Source organism: Larimichthys crocea, unplaced genomic scaffold, assembly GCF_000972845.2.
Source record: "Larimichthys crocea isolate SSNF unplaced genomic scaffold, L_crocea_2.0 scaffold97, whole genome shotgun sequence".
NCBI lineage: Eukaryota > Metazoa > Chordata > Actinopteri > Sciaenidae > Larimichthys > Larimichthys crocea.
In genome coordinates, this window is record NW_020861315.1 from 2,247,082 (window position 1) to 2,266,738 (window position 19,657).

At 41.1% G+C, this 19,657-nt stretch overlaps 1 protein-coding gene across 1 annotated transcript; it reads right to left on the minus strand.

Moving 5' to 3' along the window:
- Positions 1-458: 458 nt before the first annotated feature.
- Positions 459-16,765, minus strand: bltp3a (bridge-like lipid transfer protein family member 3A). The gene is made up of 21 exons (XM_010752726.3): positions 16,427-16,765; positions 13,693-13,855; positions 12,538-12,576; positions 12,210-12,301; positions 11,928-12,117; positions 11,423-11,563; positions 11,141-11,311; positions 10,064-10,244; positions 9,787-9,873; positions 9,052-9,222; positions 8,717-8,862; positions 7,245-7,386; positions 6,782-6,972; positions 5,445-6,658; positions 5,111-5,295; positions 4,891-5,030; positions 4,623-4,773; positions 4,275-4,531; positions 3,820-3,928; positions 3,569-3,660; positions 459-2,714 (listed from the first exon to the last, which is right to left on the minus strand). The coding sequence occupies exons 1-21, from the start codon at positions 16,468-16,470 to the stop codon at positions 2,598-2,600; spliced, it is 4,023 nt and encodes a 1,340-aa protein (XP_010751028.1). The 5' UTR covers positions 16,471-16,765; the 3' UTR covers positions 459-2,597.
- Positions 16,766-19,657: the final 2,892 nt, after the last annotated feature.

Genomic DNA, 19,657 nt, shown 5'->3' on the forward strand with positions numbered 1-19,657 from the left:
AGTGATAAAGACAATACAAAATTCAATGTAACTACACAACTGACAAAAATACTGTCCACAAGGTCTCCAACATTTGCATCACCAAGGAAGATTTCAGAAGGACTCCTCTGTAATCCATTGAAGTGATTTACATTAAAACAAGTGCAATTTCCAGTGAATTTAATCACACAAGTGCAAGTAATTCACAAGGCATAAGCTATACGTCACTTCAGTACATGCATCTGCTTCCTAGTGGCAAACACTTTGCCAGGTCAGTTGTATTAAAGGATCACAACACTCGTCTTAAAGTTAGTCTTGCTTCACTCCATTTTTGTTTTGAATGGTTATGAGCAGATAAAACTCGGCACCAGATGCTACTTAACACTGAGGAGAGGGGGAGAAACGGGATAAACTTTACAGCTACGTGTTGCATCCAGCATGGGAAGTTCAGTTCGTACCACTGTATTTTTGTCTACTAAGGCCATGCAAAAACATAAACACCAAAAGCTCAGAAGAAGATCACAACTCTTAAGTGATACTGAGGTTAAAGGGCAGTATCTCTGCCTTATTACACTAATAGAATGAGGATGTGTTGAGTCGCATGCAGGTGAGAAGAAGACATTGAAACCTGGTAAACAAGTAGATCATTTTTCTTTGATATTAGTCACCTTAACAATTAAATTCCACATCAAAAATGTGTAGTGTTACCGTTCTTTGTCATGTTTTTGGTTCAACCGAAGCTGTCCTACTATTGCTTAAATAACTTACATTCCTCTTTAAGAATGCAAACCTGTCATTCATAGCTTGCAAGGCAACCAAAGTTAAAACACAGGAAGAAAAGATAAAAAATGATATTTTCAATGAGGGGGGATGCAATGGCATATTACAGCCACCAGGGGTCTCCTAATACACAACAGGCCAATGATGAAGTTGTAACAGCTGTGCAACCACAACTTACCTCCATAGGGCTAAACCACTGATTTAACAAAAGAACATTTGTACATAAAATGTAGCCCACAGAGGTTTTTTCTTTTTTTTTTTCATGAAAACATTCAGAAAATAAATGTTATACTGTTAAACAGTCTTTTTTAAACATCATTTGAATCCATGCATATAACAGATTTATGCACAGAAAAAGGAAAAGTGACAGAAATTTAAATGGCAGCCCGCCTGATAAAGAAAATCTGCAGCAGATCGGGATTAAACACACTGAAAAATATCAGTTTTTGTAGTGGATTTGGTCATTTATATGACACACCGTGTGTCCATACATTATCAGTACCACAGCCTTTTTTTAAATGTCTTTGATTGATATGGCTTCAATGCACTGTGAAGTAACTAACAAAAACACATGCTTTGACGAATCAAAATAAATATAAACAAGTAAAACAACATCCCGAAGGAGCTTTAAGTTCATGATGTCTGACCACACGTATACCACGACTGTATACATGATAAATGTGCAGGTATTAATAATAAGAGCAGTCTGAGTTGTTTCTTGGTATACGTCCTCACACCAGAGAATTTTAAAGTGAAACGACTAACCCGGTTACAAAACTGAAGCTACCGTGCAAACCTGCTCTCTCTCTCACAGTGAGGGGAGAGATCGAGAAGGTGCGTCATCTCGTGTGTACGTTCAACCACGGAGCACATTGTTTCACAGTACAAAAGAAGCATAAACAACATTTCACACACAAAGGAAAATAATACTGGGGAATGATTCGACCTGCTTTGTGAGAACGGTGAGAACTTGATAAGTGTGGTTTACCGTTTCACCCCGGTGATAAAGAAACCATGGTGGAAACTGAGATGTTTCTATCTTTCCATGAAAGCAGTGTAGTTCTCTTTTCTTGTCTTTTTTTTTTTTTTTAAGTGCAATGTTTTCCCTACCTTTCTCAACACATTTTCAACAAGTAACAGCTGATAATATTTGTTATAATACTTTTAAATGAAAAGGAACACACGCCTAACGGAAATAATCTATATGACTAAATCTAGTTAGTTTTAGGACTATGCTATGTGGAAATTAGCACTGTTCACAAAGCATGCTCAACAGTAAGTCGTGTTTTGTGTGAGCGCCTGATGTACTAAGCGGCTGTCTGGCAGTGTCAGTGCGTGTGAAGAGGTTTTTTTGGCATGTGTTCGACTTAACATTTCTGTAACACAAATAATCAACTACAGAGGATTAAAGCTTGATGAGGTTTATCCTTGCATGCTGTGTGACAAACACCGAAACCACACAATGAGTTTACCATCAACACTGATTTGGATAAGAAATAAACCAGAGTAATTTGTGTCTAATACAGCAGTGAGGAATATCTAGGCTGCCAGTTAAAAAGTAGTACCATTAATGTACCTATAAGTTAATTCACTAGGTTCCCCATTAAGTATTTGTTATAGGGGCTCTTGTAATACTGTGAACAGTGTAATATAACAAGTGGGAAGTGATCCAAAGCCCTAACTTGGATTCATCTTCTTTTCAGACACGTCTTAGTGTTCAGACACGCTTTGAATGAGTCTTGCTGGTTCCTGATGTTTAGCCTGATACATCCCATCACTGTTCCTCAGGAGGAGCAGTGTTACAGTAGGTTCAGGGGTCAAAGACAGACAGAGAAGGCTCAGAGAGTAAACGTTGGGTCGTACTTCTTGACTTCCTGAAGGAGGCGTTCTCTGTCACTGAGGGCCTGGTCAAGAGCAGCCTGCGTATCAGAGAGCTGCAACTCCAGTGTTTGTCTCTGTAACGGCAAGATTATTGGATTGGTTACGTGGTTTGGCTAGATGCTACATGCCAAGTGGGCGGATATCGAATTCTGATGGACAGCAACAGGTGTAAGTACAACATGACACAATCTTGCGTCCTTAGACACATTCCTGAGCTGACCAGTAACAGAACACCAGTATTATAGCTGTATTTGACTCCGACAGAGTGGATTACTGTAGATCGAAGCGTGAGTAGAACCCGAGCTGAGGTTTGAGTGTCCTGACCTGACTGATAAAAAATTAAAGAAACAAAAAGCCCTAATGTAGAACCATGCACAGCCTCATGGTTGATACAGTGCTCATTCATTCGTACACATTACAATGCTGAACAAGGAGGTCCTTTTGTCTGTCGGATTCCTAAGCTGTGACTGCAATACAAACAGAACCAAAGCTGTCACTGAAGTCATGTACTGTGGGGGATGCTTTTGCAACATGTTGCTGTGTGTAATTTTAAATTTGGAGGGGATTCAGGTGTGGAAATAATCTGCAGTATAATGACTAGTGGCTTCATTAACTCTTACTTTCAAATTGTTTAGTAAGTTTAGTAAATCCCTTCCTGTGAGCTTTATGTCTTAATATATGTTTGGTAAAAGGAATAAAATGTATAGTGTACAATATTTTTCACCATGAACATTGTTTTAAATGTATTGCCTCATTTTTCAATGTTGAATATAAAAAAGATAACTTGGTCTTTTATCTAACCACCAGGCAAAAAAAAAAAAAAAAACACACTTCCTATCTAATAAATCCACATGTAGGAGTTATGACTTCACTGGCTACACCCCTGTCTGCAGACACACTAAGCCAAGGCACATACAGTCTCCCCTACCTCACTCTGCCGTCGAACAGAGCAGGAACTGTTTGGGTTGTCCAGGCCAGCCACAGGAACACCTGCTGAGGTTTTAGGGTCTGTACCTTCAGCTGTGAACACAAAGGAAATGGTGAAGAGCACTTTCTGTTCATGTTTCTCTAAAGATGTTATGTAAGTGTGGTTTTATGGTTCATGATCCTGCTGATATTTGGGGGGGTACCCACAATGCTGACAATCATCACATTTGTGCACAGTGTTTTTTGGCTCACCTTTGAGCCTCATGATGCCATCCTCACTGCGCTCGAGCAGCAGCTGATCTACAATGAATGAGGCAGGCACAGGTTGAGGGGCTGTAGGGTAGATTTTAGGGCTGTCGTCCTAAGAGGAACAAAAAGGGGATTGTGACAGTTAACCACGTACATCAGTGGCGGGCTAACCACTGCAGTGTATGACCTTCTACTTTCAATTCAACTGAATTCATTTCATCAGGATAATCCAATCATACCAATAAGTTACAAGGAATTCTGGGTACATCTAATAAAAACAAAACAATGGTTGTTATCTTTCAGTGGAGTGAAAAATATGCTTACTTTAATCTAAATGTTGACACTAAAAACATACAATAATGTCATATATATAATCACATATAATATGTAATATACATTCTCTACTAGCATTTTATAATCCACAAATTAGTAAACTTAAACTAGTATCAACAACCCACCTTCATGGTGATAGTGATGTTCCTCATGTGTAACTTCATTGGCTGACCGTCGACACTGAATTCGTCTTCGAGAAAAGGGCCGATGTTGGCCACTGTGGAGGCTAACAGCTCTGCCTTGCAGTCTTGCACCCTCATGTCAAGAAAGCCCAACGACTCAGCCAGAGCGGAGTGTCGGGAAGCAGACGGACCCATTTCTGCTCGCATCTGCACAGTGGGAGAGCTCCTGCTACCCTGCTTCTGGACCAGTACACCTGGAGCTGTGAAAAAAAAAAAAAGGTATCTAAACATTTCCTTTTTTTTTTTTTTTTTTTTTTTAAATGCACGCTTAGCTTATGACTGGACAATAACCTTGTGTGAGGCCAGCCAGCAGGTCCGATACCCTGATATTGCCCATCTGCACAGGGCTTAGATTCTGCGTTTCTACAGCCACAACTTGGTCTTCTCCCTTTACTTCCATGGTACAAGCGGTTCCACTCAGGATCAGCAAGAACACTGAGGACTGCAACATATCACAATAAAATCACATTTAAACCACTGTGCTGTAGATTTAGAATTGATGAAAATAACTCCACTGACAAATTTAATTTATCCATGAAATCTGAGTATAATAACCCACCATATCCTGAGAAATGTCCTCAATACTTTGGGACAGAGAGCTGCTGAGGTCAGCTGATGAACCTCCCTCTGTTCCTGGAGCTGGGCTACCTCGACTGCCCGCGGGAGTGTTGCTGGGACGCATGGACTCCATACCTGACTCTGGAAACATGACACAAACTTGTAGTAGATGTGTAATTCAGAGAAATTGATATGGATACGTTGGAAAGTATTTTAAGCACCTGACTCCATGAGAACAACAAAACTGTCGCTGATATCGCTATCCATAGAGAGGTTTTCGTCCGGCAGGCTGCCATCTAAGATAGCGCTATCAAAGGAATGCTGGGAAGGGGATTGCTTCATGGATTGGTGGCGCAGGCTGGCAGCCGGAAATGGGGAGGACTCTTCTGAACGCTGGACCAGTTCCCTATACACACACACACACACACACACACACACACACACACACACACGTTAAGAGACAGCCAGCGAAAGCATGTGGTGCACCGTATGGTTTTCAGACACTCAAACACTATTATGTTGCCAACAGCCCAGCAGGAGAGCAGTAGCACTTACTTTGCTTGCGGACTGAACAATTTGCTCATCCCTGAGCCGCGACTCAGCATGCTAAAGGCGTCTTTCGTAATTGAAAACGCCCCTTTGGTCAGGTCCAGCGAGGCACTAATGGCATCTTTGGTCACATCCTTGGTGACGTTAATGGCGCTTGACAGCTCTCCCTCCAAGCTGAAGGTGGACGGCTCACGGGAGAGGGCGGGGGAGTGTCCAGGTGAGAGTGGAGTTGAGAGAACAGGAGTGTCCTCTTGTGCTGTCAAACCATCCAACCCCTCCTCCACAGCCTCACACGCCTCCTCCACCACACCATTTTGCTCATCCTGATCAAACGCAGTATTGACGGAGGAGATGCCGTTTTCCATCCCACTGTCCTCCAGGATCATGTCTGCAGAGTGATGAGTGGGGGAGATGTCAGAGTCTGTCATGCTGGGGCTGTCTGTCTCTGGTGTGTGGGGGACCTCTTCCTCAGGCTCTGTGGTGGATGGCGGCAACAGGAGACCCAATTCTGCAGAGTCCACCAGGAGGGCAAGACACACTGTAGTAGGCTTTGACTTCTGACCGTGGGCCTGCTTAACATCTCGTAAATCCCGACCCAACTCTGCTCCCAAACGAGCCATGGCATCCTTCATCCTCAGCAGGGCAACATACTGGTAATGATTGAGCCACATCTTCAGTGGAGTGATGGTGTGTGCCAAGAAATGGATAGAGGCAAGTGAAGCATCTTCCTGCTGTGAAAAAGGCTGGTGGGCTCTGTTGGACTCTGGACTGGAGGAGGAAGAGGGTGAACCATTTTTAAAGGCAGAGGGCTGACACATCCACACAGACATGGCAAAAGGCTCAACAAAAGGTTGGGTTCTGCCTTTGGGGAATCGCCGAGCTCCATTGAAACCTAGGGTCACTCGGGACAAACTGAGAGACCAGACATCCTGGGATCGTAGCTGCTTTCTGTCCAGAGGCTGGGGCTCCTTCTCTTGAGAGTGCTGGAGGAAGGTGGACGGGATGGGGTGGAAGGCACTCTGGTCTCTTGGGTAAGGACAGGGAGGTGTAGGCTGGAAGAAAGAGCAGCTGGAGAAATTGTCATAGGTGCTGTTGAGGTCAGCCCTAGAACCGTGAGGGCAGTGGCGGGTGTTGCTGAGAACCATCTGGGGTACAGTAACAGAGAGGGACTGTGGACGCTCCGGATGGTCTAATATAGAAGAATCCAAGGGGATTATCAGCTATAGAAAGCAACGAAAAAACAGTTACATAAACTAGCAATTTTTAGATGTTAATAAGACAAAAACAGGCATTTAAAATCTAAAAAAGAAACCACTGACTTGTAGAAACATTGGTGCATTCACCTTGAGCTGAGCTGCGTCCATGCGCACGTCTACATGCTCTTCATCCTCTCTCTCTTGCAAATGGTAGAAAGCTTTGACCTGGTCAAGGGTGTGCAGCAGGCCCCTAGAGAACAGATTGATCCACAGCACACTGGCTGGGTCTACACAGAGCTGGAGGCCGTTCAGCTGGGCATACAGGTTCGAGGTGGGCACTGGAAGAAAGAAAAACAAGGCAAGAGATGCTGATACACATGTGACTTAACATGTAATTATGGTATTAAATGCACAAGCAAATCTGAATAGTAAGAAGCAGTTAAGAAATAAAGCCCGGCTTTTCATTAAATGCTGATTAACTGTGAAATCGAGCAACATGCAAAAGGGGGTTGTTAGGTCATGAAATATACTAAAAGAAATAAAGTAAAAAATAAAGAGATTTTAGAGCAAGTCTTAACAAAACAATGCCAAACATTATGTTTTATGATACCTGATAAACTGGGGTTGTCAGGAAAGTAGTACTCAGTAAACTGCAGGTGAACTGCTGGTACGTTGTCGGGCAGATGCAAAGCTTTTCGGTTGCAAGACAATAAAGACTGCGTCTTCTTGTTTTGACGGCCTCTTGTAGACACCTGAATATTAAGGTGCAGAAGTTAGAACAGTAGTAGGAATGTCAGTAAACATGAGGTTTGAGTTTTTATTTATCTTCTTTACTCGAAACACAATAACAAAAAAACAAAGTCACTGAGTTCCTTTCTGAATGACTCAACAAAAGTACAGAGAACAGAACGAAACCACCTGAACTTCAAGGATTTCCTGTCATAACTTGAAGGTGGGGACCCAGACACGTACAGAGTTTCCCCTGTGTGTCTCCTGTTCTATAAAATGGGGAACTACGAGTGTCTTAAACTTGAAATAACCCTGGAACCGTTACATTCTTTCATGATGAAATGTCCAAAGTAAGATGCAAAAACAGTCTGAGAGTGCAATGTGAAGAGGCCTGGGGTTTCTCAGGCTCAGATGAAAGGCACTGGAGCAGCCAGGTGAAGTGACACGTGGGATTTGGTTCTATTCTTACTGAGGGATTTTACTGACAATTCCAGAATCATTGTGCTCAAACTATCAAGAATTATTACAAGGCGGTGGATATTACTACATCAGTTATTACACAAGCATGTATCTCTATTTTTACAGTTCTACAGAAGGGTAATGCCACGCATTTACAAACCATTAGATCAATACATAAAATCAGCAAGCTGATCAAACATATCAGATAGCTGGTCTGAAAGAGACCTTTGTTCAGTCTCTACGGCCTTTTTTTCCAGTTTGAGTTGACTGCAAGTGATGAGCACAATGTTGTGTATGGCAAGCTGACAGTGGAGCTGTAGTTTTAGAGAAGAGCCACTCATTTTTCCCCTTAAAAAAAATAATCACAATGTTCAAGTGTGTTTCAGAAAAGTCCCCTCGCTTGGGCTCCATCTTGATAATGCCTGTGGTCGGTAATTAAACATGCTGAAAGCACTTTGCTGTCACATCTTTTAATCAACTAAACACACATTAATTAAAGGCCTGTTCTTGTCCCCATGGTAACAAGTGTAAGCGACTATCTCACGAATGCAACCCAGTAGCTGTTTGGGAACATCTGAGAACATCTTTTTATGCCATTTGTTTAAGAGACAATGTGCAGGGTTGGAGGTTGAATTGTTCCATTAAATTTCTTACTATTTTAAACTCCCTTGTTTCCTCAGTATTTATACCATCTGTGACTAACTACAGTAAATTATAAATAAGTCCAAACCCGTTATGCTTTGTCACAGCTAAATTCTTTGCTTCTAAATGCAAAGCTATTCTTGTCAGATAGAGCTTGACTGCTTCATCTGAGGAAGAGAAGTCCCTCGGTCCATTTACTGAAGTAAACCTGTTAAAGCAGGTAAATTGAATCAGTTGATGATTAAAGCTTGCCTGGTGAATGTCCATGTCGTCCACCCGGACCACCACACAACTAGATCGCAGTCTCTTCAGTGATGACGCTGGTGGAGCTTTGACAGAGTTCCTGTTGGATGCCTGCTCTGTGTCAGAGGGGCTTGTCTTGGGACTGGACTGTCCGTCTAATACGTACATGGGAGAGAAACACTGTGACAAACAGAAGTGACTCATATACAGCAAGTCTGATGTTCAGAAGTTTTACACATCCGGAATTGTATGGTGTAATTGTGTTTCATTGTTTCTCATTTGTTTTGATGACATCTGAGTATGAGACGACGAGACAAGCCATGACATTATATCTGTAGTCATACCATGGATTGTCTTTGCAGGGGTGTCCTTGCTTGGCTGGAGCACCTCAGTATGTGGCCCAGGGAACCCAGAAGCCTCTACTCTCCTCTGGTACTCCTGCAGCAGTTTCCCAGCCCATTGGGCCTGAGCCTCCATGGCTCCACTGTGGCGTTCCCAGTGTCGACATCCATCAGCTGTATTAGAGCAGCAGCAGAAACACAGTCATGACTGAATGAATCATATTGTACATCAATTATCTGTATGTCTGCATCTGTAGATTTGTCCTCTGCTCGGAGTTATTGAGGGCTACTGAAACCTTGCATGTGTCAAGCGTGGCCACTTTTCAAAGCTGGTAATCATGGTATGTGCACACAATGTGTGGCTATATGTACATACTGTATATAAGGTTATGCTGTGTTAATATACACATCTCTCTTCTGTTAATATTCCCTTCAGAGACCATATTTCTTAATCAAACAGAACAGCAAAATAAAAGTTTTTTTCAAACGGTGTTTAATTGACCGTAAAAAAGCTCCAGAGGCGACTGTGCTGCTCTACATTCTTTACCTGAGGAATTCCACAAAGAGTAATGGCACTGGTCACTCTCTCCCAGACCCAGGCTATTAGTCTGCTTCAATAGTAATCCTCCTAACAGCCAGTCCTAATGAATGCTGTGGTTACAAAGGGAGCAGCTCGGAGCCTCTGGATGAACAGCAGTAAAAATCATAGTGAGAGAAAGTAATAGTCATCACACTCACCAGGTCTGTGGACAGGATAGTAGTCGAAACCCAACTTCCTGAATGTCAGCTGCATGGCACCTTGCAAGCCCGGTGGTGGAGGCTCATCTATGCAATATCACATGATGATAGTTAAAGTGAGTTTGATTAAAATGCTAAACCTTCTTTTAGCCTTCTTTGTAATTTTGGGATTACTTTGAGCACACACGCTTGCTGTTATGCTTAAGTAAAACAGCATAAATAAACTCGAGTTACAGGACAATAAAGATAACTCGTTGATCAGTTCTTTCCAACAAACCTTCATCCGTTGAGGAACTGTCGTTGCATATGTGTAAGTCCAAGCGGGATATAAAGGTGTGGTAAGACGACTCCTTGACATCATAGAGATCAAAGTACTGGCTCAAGTTGCTGGGGGTACCAGTAGGAGCGGGTGAGGGCTCTGTCCAAAGGCTGTGGAGGCCAGGTGATGGAGGAGCAGTCTAAAACACAGAAGGAGTAAAAAAAAAACTGCTAAATTAATGAGGTGATTTGACAAAAGAAAACATGTCTTGAAACTTGCAACAGTTAATGTATAGAAAACATATCCAGAAATAGTCTTTTGTCACCTAATTTTTAAAAGCTCTTGAGGATATGGAACTATTGTACTGCAACTGCAAACTAATCTGCGAATACACTGGGCATGTTTTTTTTCATAGTAACATAACTTTATTTACATATCATGTAGAGACATGCTGAGAAAACAAAAAATGTTGAAAGAGCTGAATGAATAATTTATGTTTTCTGTGATTTATAATGGCATACGTAATACAGTATGTTTTCAATAGAAAAAAGCAGAAACAGTAAGTAAATAGGCTGTATTATAGCTATTAAAACCTTTTCAACTACATTTATAATATTTTCAGTCATTATCACTAGATAGTCTACATTTTTATAGGTGCCTGTGTAACTTTTCTTGTATTTTAAAAAGGTCCTGGCAGATATGATGAAATAATAAATCAGACTTATAGCTCCTTTAGTACTACTTTAGTACTGCATGTGGTGTAAAGACAGTTTAAAAAAGTGCACATCGGTCTAGAGTCCAAAGGGTTGAAGGTAGAAGATATAAATAAAGCCTGTTATGTTATAAGTAGAATTAATGATGATGACTTTTCCTATAATGCTGTGAAAAGGGCCTATTGTATTTTCATTAGCAAATATCAAATCAATTAAAACGGATCCAGAAACAGCAACTCTCTTCAGATTAACTGCGTTCAGTTAGTTTAAAGGTTGAAATGTATCTGTCTGACTCTGAAGTTAAAGCCCTTCAACATATAAAATGATTCTTTTTCACACAGATTTTTCTCCTAAATATTTATGAGCATGATGGAGGCAGGACCTGTAGGGATTCAGCAGTCCTGCTCTTCCTCTGCTGGGCAGACTTCTCCATGGCCTCGCTGAGCGATTTAGCATAATGGATGATGGCTTTGAGCTGAGAGTCCGTCAGGACCCACAACAGGTCGTCCAGAATGAAAAGCAGCTTGGAAGCCAGCACATTACAGTCCTTTATCTGGATAGAACAATGGAGAATGCGAGAAATAATTTGCAATTGAGATGAGGTCACATTTGTGATTTTTTTTTAAACCAGAATAATAAATGAGCGGTAGAAACACAGTCCTACTCTGCGCTTTAGAGCGATGCGAATGCGACCCTGGTTGGTGATGAGACGTAACGGGGTGCTACCGAGGTCCTGGTCGTCACTCTCAATGGCATCTGCCTCGATTCGTAGACTCTGCCAGTTAATTTCTTTGAACGTCAACACCTGATTGAAACAATAAACATATCAAATCATCCTATTAGCAAGCACAAAGGCAATGCATGCCGTGTTCGACTTATATAGATTGATTGGTATCGGTGTGGCAAGACCAGGGAAAGAAGCAGACACATCTCCTTATAAGTGGATTACAAGACTTCGTTTGGAAAGGTTGTTCATCTCAATATGCCCTCTAATAAAAGCTAATAAAAATCAAAACAGTTGACTTAATTAAATGATTTACTGCTGGCCTAAAGAGTACACACTGTGCTTCTGTGGTAAAACATTGTATTCAGCCGGGCGTTGCATACAACTTCCAGACAGAGCAGTGTTTAGGCTGGGCGAGGAGGGGGATAAAAGTGCGCTGCTCTACCTCTCCTCTCTTTGGGTCGGTGATGCGGGTGTAGCGGAGGTCACTGTGCTGCCACTTGGGATTGAGGCTGTTGCCCTGTAGCTGCCAGAGTTCGAAGGAGGCGTGGAAGGCACGAGCCTGAACCTTGATGGTGATGGAGTTGATCCTAACAGACATGCCCTCCACCACTTTCTCTGCGAAGCCGTACTCACTGTAAAGAGAAAATGTCAACATGAGCGAGGGCAATGCTCACCACATACACAATGCGGTGTGTAGTATTCACTGTCATATATGTCGGCTTACCTCTGGCCTGCTGTGATAGCTATAGGAGAGGGGCCATTGGGTGGACGTGGCTCCTCACATGTCCTCATTTCTACCTCCACTTTGTCCAAGAACTGTACAAAAAAAGGAAATAGCAACAAAAATTGAGCATGGATAAAAAGAGAAGTAACATATCATTTACCAATGCTAACAGGGCAGAGAGCAAAACCAACAGAGCAGTATAATAAAAAAGTAAAATAAGTATGCAGGGTGCTGCTACGGTCAGGCCATAGATGAGTTATTTTTAGATTAAAACAACAGTGTGTTTCAGAAATGTGCAAGAACTTCGGAGAAGGACAGAAATTCTTACCAGGCAGATGGGGCTTGTTTTCAACTTTGTCCATTGTATCTAATAAGACAGCAACGTCCTTAGAGTCAGTCACAAACACTTGCCACAGCAGTTTGTACTGTTTATTATTCACTGGGCACAAGAGTGAACATCAAGCTCCTACAAGGCCATAAGCCACGCTCTCATATTGCCATTTCACAACAAATCAACTTTACTATCAAGTTATCTTTTACCATCTTTTTAGTCATTTCAGTTCTGTGAGGAGTCCAAAACAGGGACGGAAACTGTGTTTGACTTCATAAAAGAAACTATAGAATAAACAACAAAAAGCGAGTTTGTGTAGACTAATGCAACAGTTGAAGATATTTTGGTCTTTAAACTTGAGTTTGTTTTCAGAGGGGTTAGCCTCGAGCGTTTCTGAAAATGGGACAGAAATATGACAACAGAACAAGTTAATGGCAGTTGCAAAGGAGAAGTTTTTCCTCAGGGTCAGCAGTCACTATGTTGACTCAAACCAACAGCCACAGACCTTATAAAATATGAACAAGATATGGTTTAAAAGAAAATGCTACACATATTACAGATTCCATAAAAAAGATAAGTGTGTAACACAGCACACAAAACATCTAGAATAAGTAAAAACTTATACAATACATAACATTATTAATATATATTATTGTTTCTACTTTTTAATGAAAAATTTAATGAGAAATTGTAGTTCATGGGGTTAAAATATGTATATATAATGTGTAGTACACTTCTATGACAATTATGGTTAGATTTTAAACATGTCGTATTATTGGGATTATTTAGGAACACCAACCAACCATCCTGACATCCAGTGTGTACCAGCCAGTATATCTGAGGATCACTCCACCCTCTGGCTTTTTGTGTGCCTGTGAATCATGGCTTGCATCTCTATTATCAAAAAACAGTGCTGGTCTGAAGGATCATAACATTCTCAGCTGTGCCTCTAGCAGTGCTTATCTCTGTGCTACTGACTGTTCATTTCCTCTTGCGACTCAAGAACAAGCTCTCTGACATTAACAAACAGAAAACCTTTGTGATCATGTCGTTTTTCTTTACCAGCTTTGTGCTTCAATAGTTAGAAAAAAGGGAGACTGCTTCACCTGTCAGACCAGCTACACATTCAGGTTTGACAAGTCATTAACATACCCTGATGGCGGCTTTGTTGCAGTAGACCCGAGTGACAGCCAGCCAGGTAGGCAGGTCAAGCATGTTCTGCAGAACCTCCTCATCGAGCTCGAGGTTAGACAGCTGCCCTTCCCCCTTTAGCGTGCTAAGATTGATCTTGTCCGGGGACAGATTCTTGGTGAACCTAAGCAAAGAGACCAGATAAAAAAAGTGCTTTTAGGTGAATACTTGCAGGGAAACACCTGACATCAGCAGCACACGTCACTGATGATCTGGGAGACAGAAATAGACTAAATTATGCACCTTGGAAAAGATGCTTTTAAAGTCGTGCAACTGAATGAGTCATCCTGGGAAAAGCGACGCAGCCTTTCTTATTGCGTTCACACAGGTACACTCCCAATCTGGGTTAACCTCTCAGAAGGTGCTTCAGCAGCCAGGAAAGGGCTACAAACCCACACGGGAGCATGCATATGGGAGCAATCTCAGCGAATCAATTTTGTTTAGTAGTTTAATTCACATACATCACATGACTGAACTCTTCATGACAAATCCTCATGACTTTTTCCAGACGTCAACCAAGAGACGCTGGTAAAAAAGTGACTGTGGCTAACAGTTTTCTTAATGATATTAATTGAACTAACGAGGTGACATGTGAACCCGATCCAACGTGTAAAAGACATTTAACACGGTTTGGCCTAATAGCACGCTGTACCTGATAAGCCTGATAAGCCAGTCAGAGCTTACACTTACCTTTGACATTGAGCAATAAAATAACGGCTCGACATTTTCATCAACAAATTTCTCTCCCGAAAATGAACATTTCACATCAACTCCCACACCCCGCCTTTAACGAGTGAAGCTCAAGGCGTAGAGCTAATTCACAACATTTCCTGTCGGACTGGCATGAGAGCAAAGACTACTGCATAGTGCTGCTATTATTTATAAATCTAGCAATATAGGCTAATGAATAAGCTTAGCATGGTTTAAAGAGAACAGAAATTCCAGAGCTTAACAAAGGCAAGAAAGAAGTCATTCAATAACAACAACAGCAACATCATTCCAGAGCTCTCAAGGTCTTTAATTTCCGTTTGCATGTTTACAGCTAAACATTAGCTAGCCATAACTTATACATGAAGATTTTATGACCAATTTAATCGTTTAAATCATCCTACTGGCTTTGAAACAATCATACAGTTCTGTGAAAGCTGCTACACTGAGGCAGATACTTATAAAAAAGACACATTCATGAAAACAGAAAATTGTATAATACAATTTAAAATGGTTTTAAAGTGATTATGTCTGACAGCAGGCCGCAAGATGACTGAAGAGATGCTTAGACTCCGTGGTCAACAATGTTACCGTGCCTGCGTCCTGTCTGCTGCAAATAGTTACTTTAATTATTCAGTGACAACAGAGAGGAGTAGGATACGAGACAAGTGGTCAAGCCTCTGATTTAGCACGCACTTATACGCTCATGACCATCTTTAGCCTTCTGCCCCCCCAATCAACTGGGGTGGGCGACAGAGAGAGACCTTTCAAACACATATCAACATTGCTCTCCGACCCAGTTGTATTTCTTAACAGCTGACGACAGCAGTGCCAAACTGACAACAACACACAAGTCAACACGTCCTGACACTGAGAAGGCAAAATGGCACGCTCTAGGTCTGAGCGAAGAAGGCAACACGAGGAGAGGAAGTAAGGAGGTGAAAAAGGTCAAGAGAGGATGATGAAGGTGACTGGAATAGATAGATAGATAGATAGATAGATAGATAGATAGATAGATAGATAGATAGATAGATACTTTATTGATCCTGAGGGAAATTCAGGCATCCAGTAGCAGCATGAGGCACAGTAAACATACATTAAAATTAACCTATAAGATAAATCTGGATTAAGCCTGTGCAAACATTAAAACCTCACATTCATGTGCAGTCAGCCAAACAACTTGATACACACACATGAACAAGGTGTCTTTTAGTAGTAAGTGGTAAATTTGTGTGCACAATCATGGCTGTTTTTAATAAAGGACATAAAAGCTACTCATTTTAAAAATGTGCATTTATTTCTGCTTCAGGAGATGGTATGATAGCTATAATATCAAGTTCAAGTTATTGTCAGTGCTGCTATATGTACAAGACATACAGAGTATTGAAATTTAGTTTCCCTCTTATCCCGTGCAAACAGCATAAACATGACATAAAATATAAGTGAAAGATCTATGGTCGATATATGGTCGTATGGACAGAATTAACAGTATTTACAGTATACACAGTGAGGTATATCAACAATAGAAAAGAAATATGTAACATATATTATTACATTATATATGTAATATATAATAAAGGATGATAAGCGTTATATTTAGGGCCCAAGACCACAATGTGACATAAATAAAAAAGTAGTAGCAGTAGATGTGGGTAGCTCTTTTTAACACTAACAGAAGCTATAGGGCTAAAATGAATACTCATATTTTAGCTGTATAAATGAACACAAGTGCATACATTTGAGCAGAAGGGCTGTGTATTAACGTTATTAGTCTCTGCTGCGTTCACAGTCCCACTGTTTATGTCTCCTAACGTTAATTCTCATGTGGCTGTATAACAACATGTAAGCTAACGGATGGTAACCTATCAATAGCCTAGCTCCGTGCAGATAGCAGCCACTAACGTTTTACCCGTTGAAGGCAGTAACGGTTAAAAAACCAACGTTCGGCTAACCGGCTAACACAAAGCCAAAAAAAAAAGACACTTACCTTGATAAATGTTTCAAAATTTGCTTTTTAATAATTCCGGCCATGTCTGTTAGCGTTTGTCTTGTTCACCACCAGCAGCAGCAGGTTTTCTCTCTTTGTGTCTCTAACATAAACATATACTAGCTGGCATGTATCTCTATATTGTATACAACACTAGCTGTGTGCATCTTTTTAGCCGCTGGCATAGCACAGCCTAGCAGCTACCTCGCTAAACACCAAACACCGGACAGCACTGACCCCCTTTCTCTCTCACACTCTCTCTCACTCTCTCTCACACTCTCTCACACACACACACACACACACACACACACACACACACACACACACACACACACACACACACACACACACACAGGATACCCCATTAAAGAAAACACAGCAGCTACAACGAGACAACGACGCCACCTGCTGGATATTGAGGGTGAAACAGGCAAGTACCCCTGGCTGCAGTGCGGTCCTACCAATCATGAGCAAAAAATAAAATGACACTTCAAAGCTGTGCACAGCTGAGTCTGAAGTGTACTGAAAATAAATATGTTCTATGTAGGCTGTTACGAGAATTTTTAAAGAAGAACCCTTGAATAAGGAGGACTGGATTCAAAGTATCAAAGTTTAAGTTGAATTTATTATTCTTGTACAAGAAGGAGCGTTTAACAGTTCAACACACAAGAGGGGTTACAGAGAAAAGGCTCCTTGAGGAGCTCTAACAGTTGGTTCTTATACATTTTTTAAAAACGGGCTGTCTCGGACACCTCCCCACTGATACAGATAAGATCACAACATCCCTTTAGTTGGTTTTCTGCTCAATAATGAGCCCTATATTTTATATCCACATGGTACTCCCATAGCCTGTCTCTCCTGTCCTTGTACTACTAATTTATAATTGTCTCTCCCTGCCAGCCTTAGTAAATCAGAGGCCAACTAAGGTATGTGAGACATACAAAAGACAGGACAGACACACACTATCTATATGAGTTAAGACATCTACACCCCAGTATAATCCTAATGTTTACAACATAGGCTACAGTATATATATTTTTTATTTTAATATCAAAGGACAATGTGCCTTTATTAGGGCTGACAGACACATGCTGTGATTTTCATTCAGTGTCTACGGCCTAATTTAATTTAATTGTATATGCTTTTTAAAAATCTCTATTGTGCTTCTATTTCTTATGTTTAGAAAACGTTAATCTGTTTTTACTTTTATACAGTTCTAATAATAATAATAATTAAAGCTGCAAGCAGCGATGGTCGGGCCCTTGCACATGTGCGCACGTCGAAATGTGCGCATGTCGAAATGTGCGCATGTGGAAATGGCCACACCGTTTCCCCAAAATTCATCATTTTGATAACTGTTACTCAGGAAGTCTATGTGAACAGACCTACCAAGTGAATTGGATGAAATCCCTAGGAGGAGTTCGTTCAAACATGACCCCTTGTCAAATCAGGCCAAAAGTCAATGGAGTCTTGTTTTTTTGTGGAAAAATCAGCAGCGTGGAGTTTGACGCTCCGTCACGGCCACGCCCTCTGATAAAAAGTTGTGAATTTGATAACTTTTCATTGTGGACGCCTTGAGAACACACACGGCAAGTTTCAAGCACATCGGATGAAATCCCTAGGAGGAGTTCGTTCAAATGCGACCCCTGGAAATGAGGCAAAAACGGGAAAAGGCCAAATCTGAGCAAAATTGGACGCCGTACGCTTCACTGTCGCCCGGGGCACCAAGAGACTTTTTTGTGCATCTGGGCATGTTACATACGCCCACCGAGTTTCGTGCACGTGGGCGAAACCGTGGCGAGGGGCACCGGCAAAAACGCGCACCTAGGTGGCGCTCTGGAGGCGTATGCGCGCGTGCATGTGTGAGACCTCCAAAATACGTAATTTTACGCCTGACATTGGGGGGGTAGGCAAATTTTCGTGAGTTTTGGGGGGGATATGGGCTGTGGAAAATGCGATTTACTCTTAAACGTCGTTCAGCGTTCGAAATACAATAGGGCCTAACTCTGCTCGGGCCCAATAATAATAATAATAATAATAATAATAATAATAATACATTTCATAGGCACCTTTCTGTCACCCAAGGACACCTTACAATAAATAAAAGTAGAGAGCAAATAACAGAAACAAACAAAAAGAACCATAAAAGCATATCATAATGACAAGAATACAACATTAAAAACAGGTTAAAATAGAACAGTGCAATTGAATCAGATGGAATTTTAAAACAGGTTGTGTAGACTTGAATTGTGAGAGTGAGTTTTCCATTTGTAAAGTTCTTAGCACATGTTTTATCTCTGCATGTGTTTAATTTCTTCTTTGCACAGCTTTAATTTAAATGCAGATTTAGCTCATGGGTGATCTTTAATGTATGTTTACTGTAGCATAGGTTAATGTTTTTAATTAGGCATTAGGCAATTAGGCATGTTTACTGCGTGTTTACTATGTCTCATGCTGCTTCTGGATGCTTGAATTTCCATCTGGATCAATAACTATCTATCTCTATCTATTTTGACATGTCATATTGGAAAAAGTACATTAATTATGGCTCCATTCCATTCAAGTCATGACACTCGCACTGCTGAAGCAGCTAAATGAAATTCAGTCATCACTCATTTTATTTAAAGGACCAGTGTACAATAACATTTGCTAACTAAGTGAACACCACTGACAGTATAAAGAATGCACAGCACATGTGTGATGTGATGTCCTTGAAGAGCTGTTTTGAAGCTCAAAATCTGTGGTCCTGCCTCAGCCGCCTAATCTAAAAATAGGCAAAGACGTGGATCATCGGTGGACCTGAGGTGAGCTGAAAAGAGTCTGGGTGCTCAAACAAGCCACCTGTAACGGCACCCACCCGTCAATCAAAGCGACCATAATTATGCATAACTTTAAGCAATAATATAATTCTAAGAATAGTGAGTTTAAAAAAATTGACACTCAGTACAGTTGTCATGAACGGGGAAATTCACTATAGAGAGCAAAACTGTGTTTTGTACCAGGCTGTAAATTAGTTTATTTCTGCTGTGAAGTTGGACATTTTAACATGGAGGTTTATGGAGACTGATATTTTTAATATTTATAAGTGGCAGTTTTTGGCACTTTGCACATTGGCTTTACTTCACAGTCATTGACATAGACACAAAGTAAAGCTGCGGCTGATTGGAATTTAAAGGACCAGTGTGTAGGATTTTGTGTCATTTACAGGTGTGGTTGCAGATTACCACCACC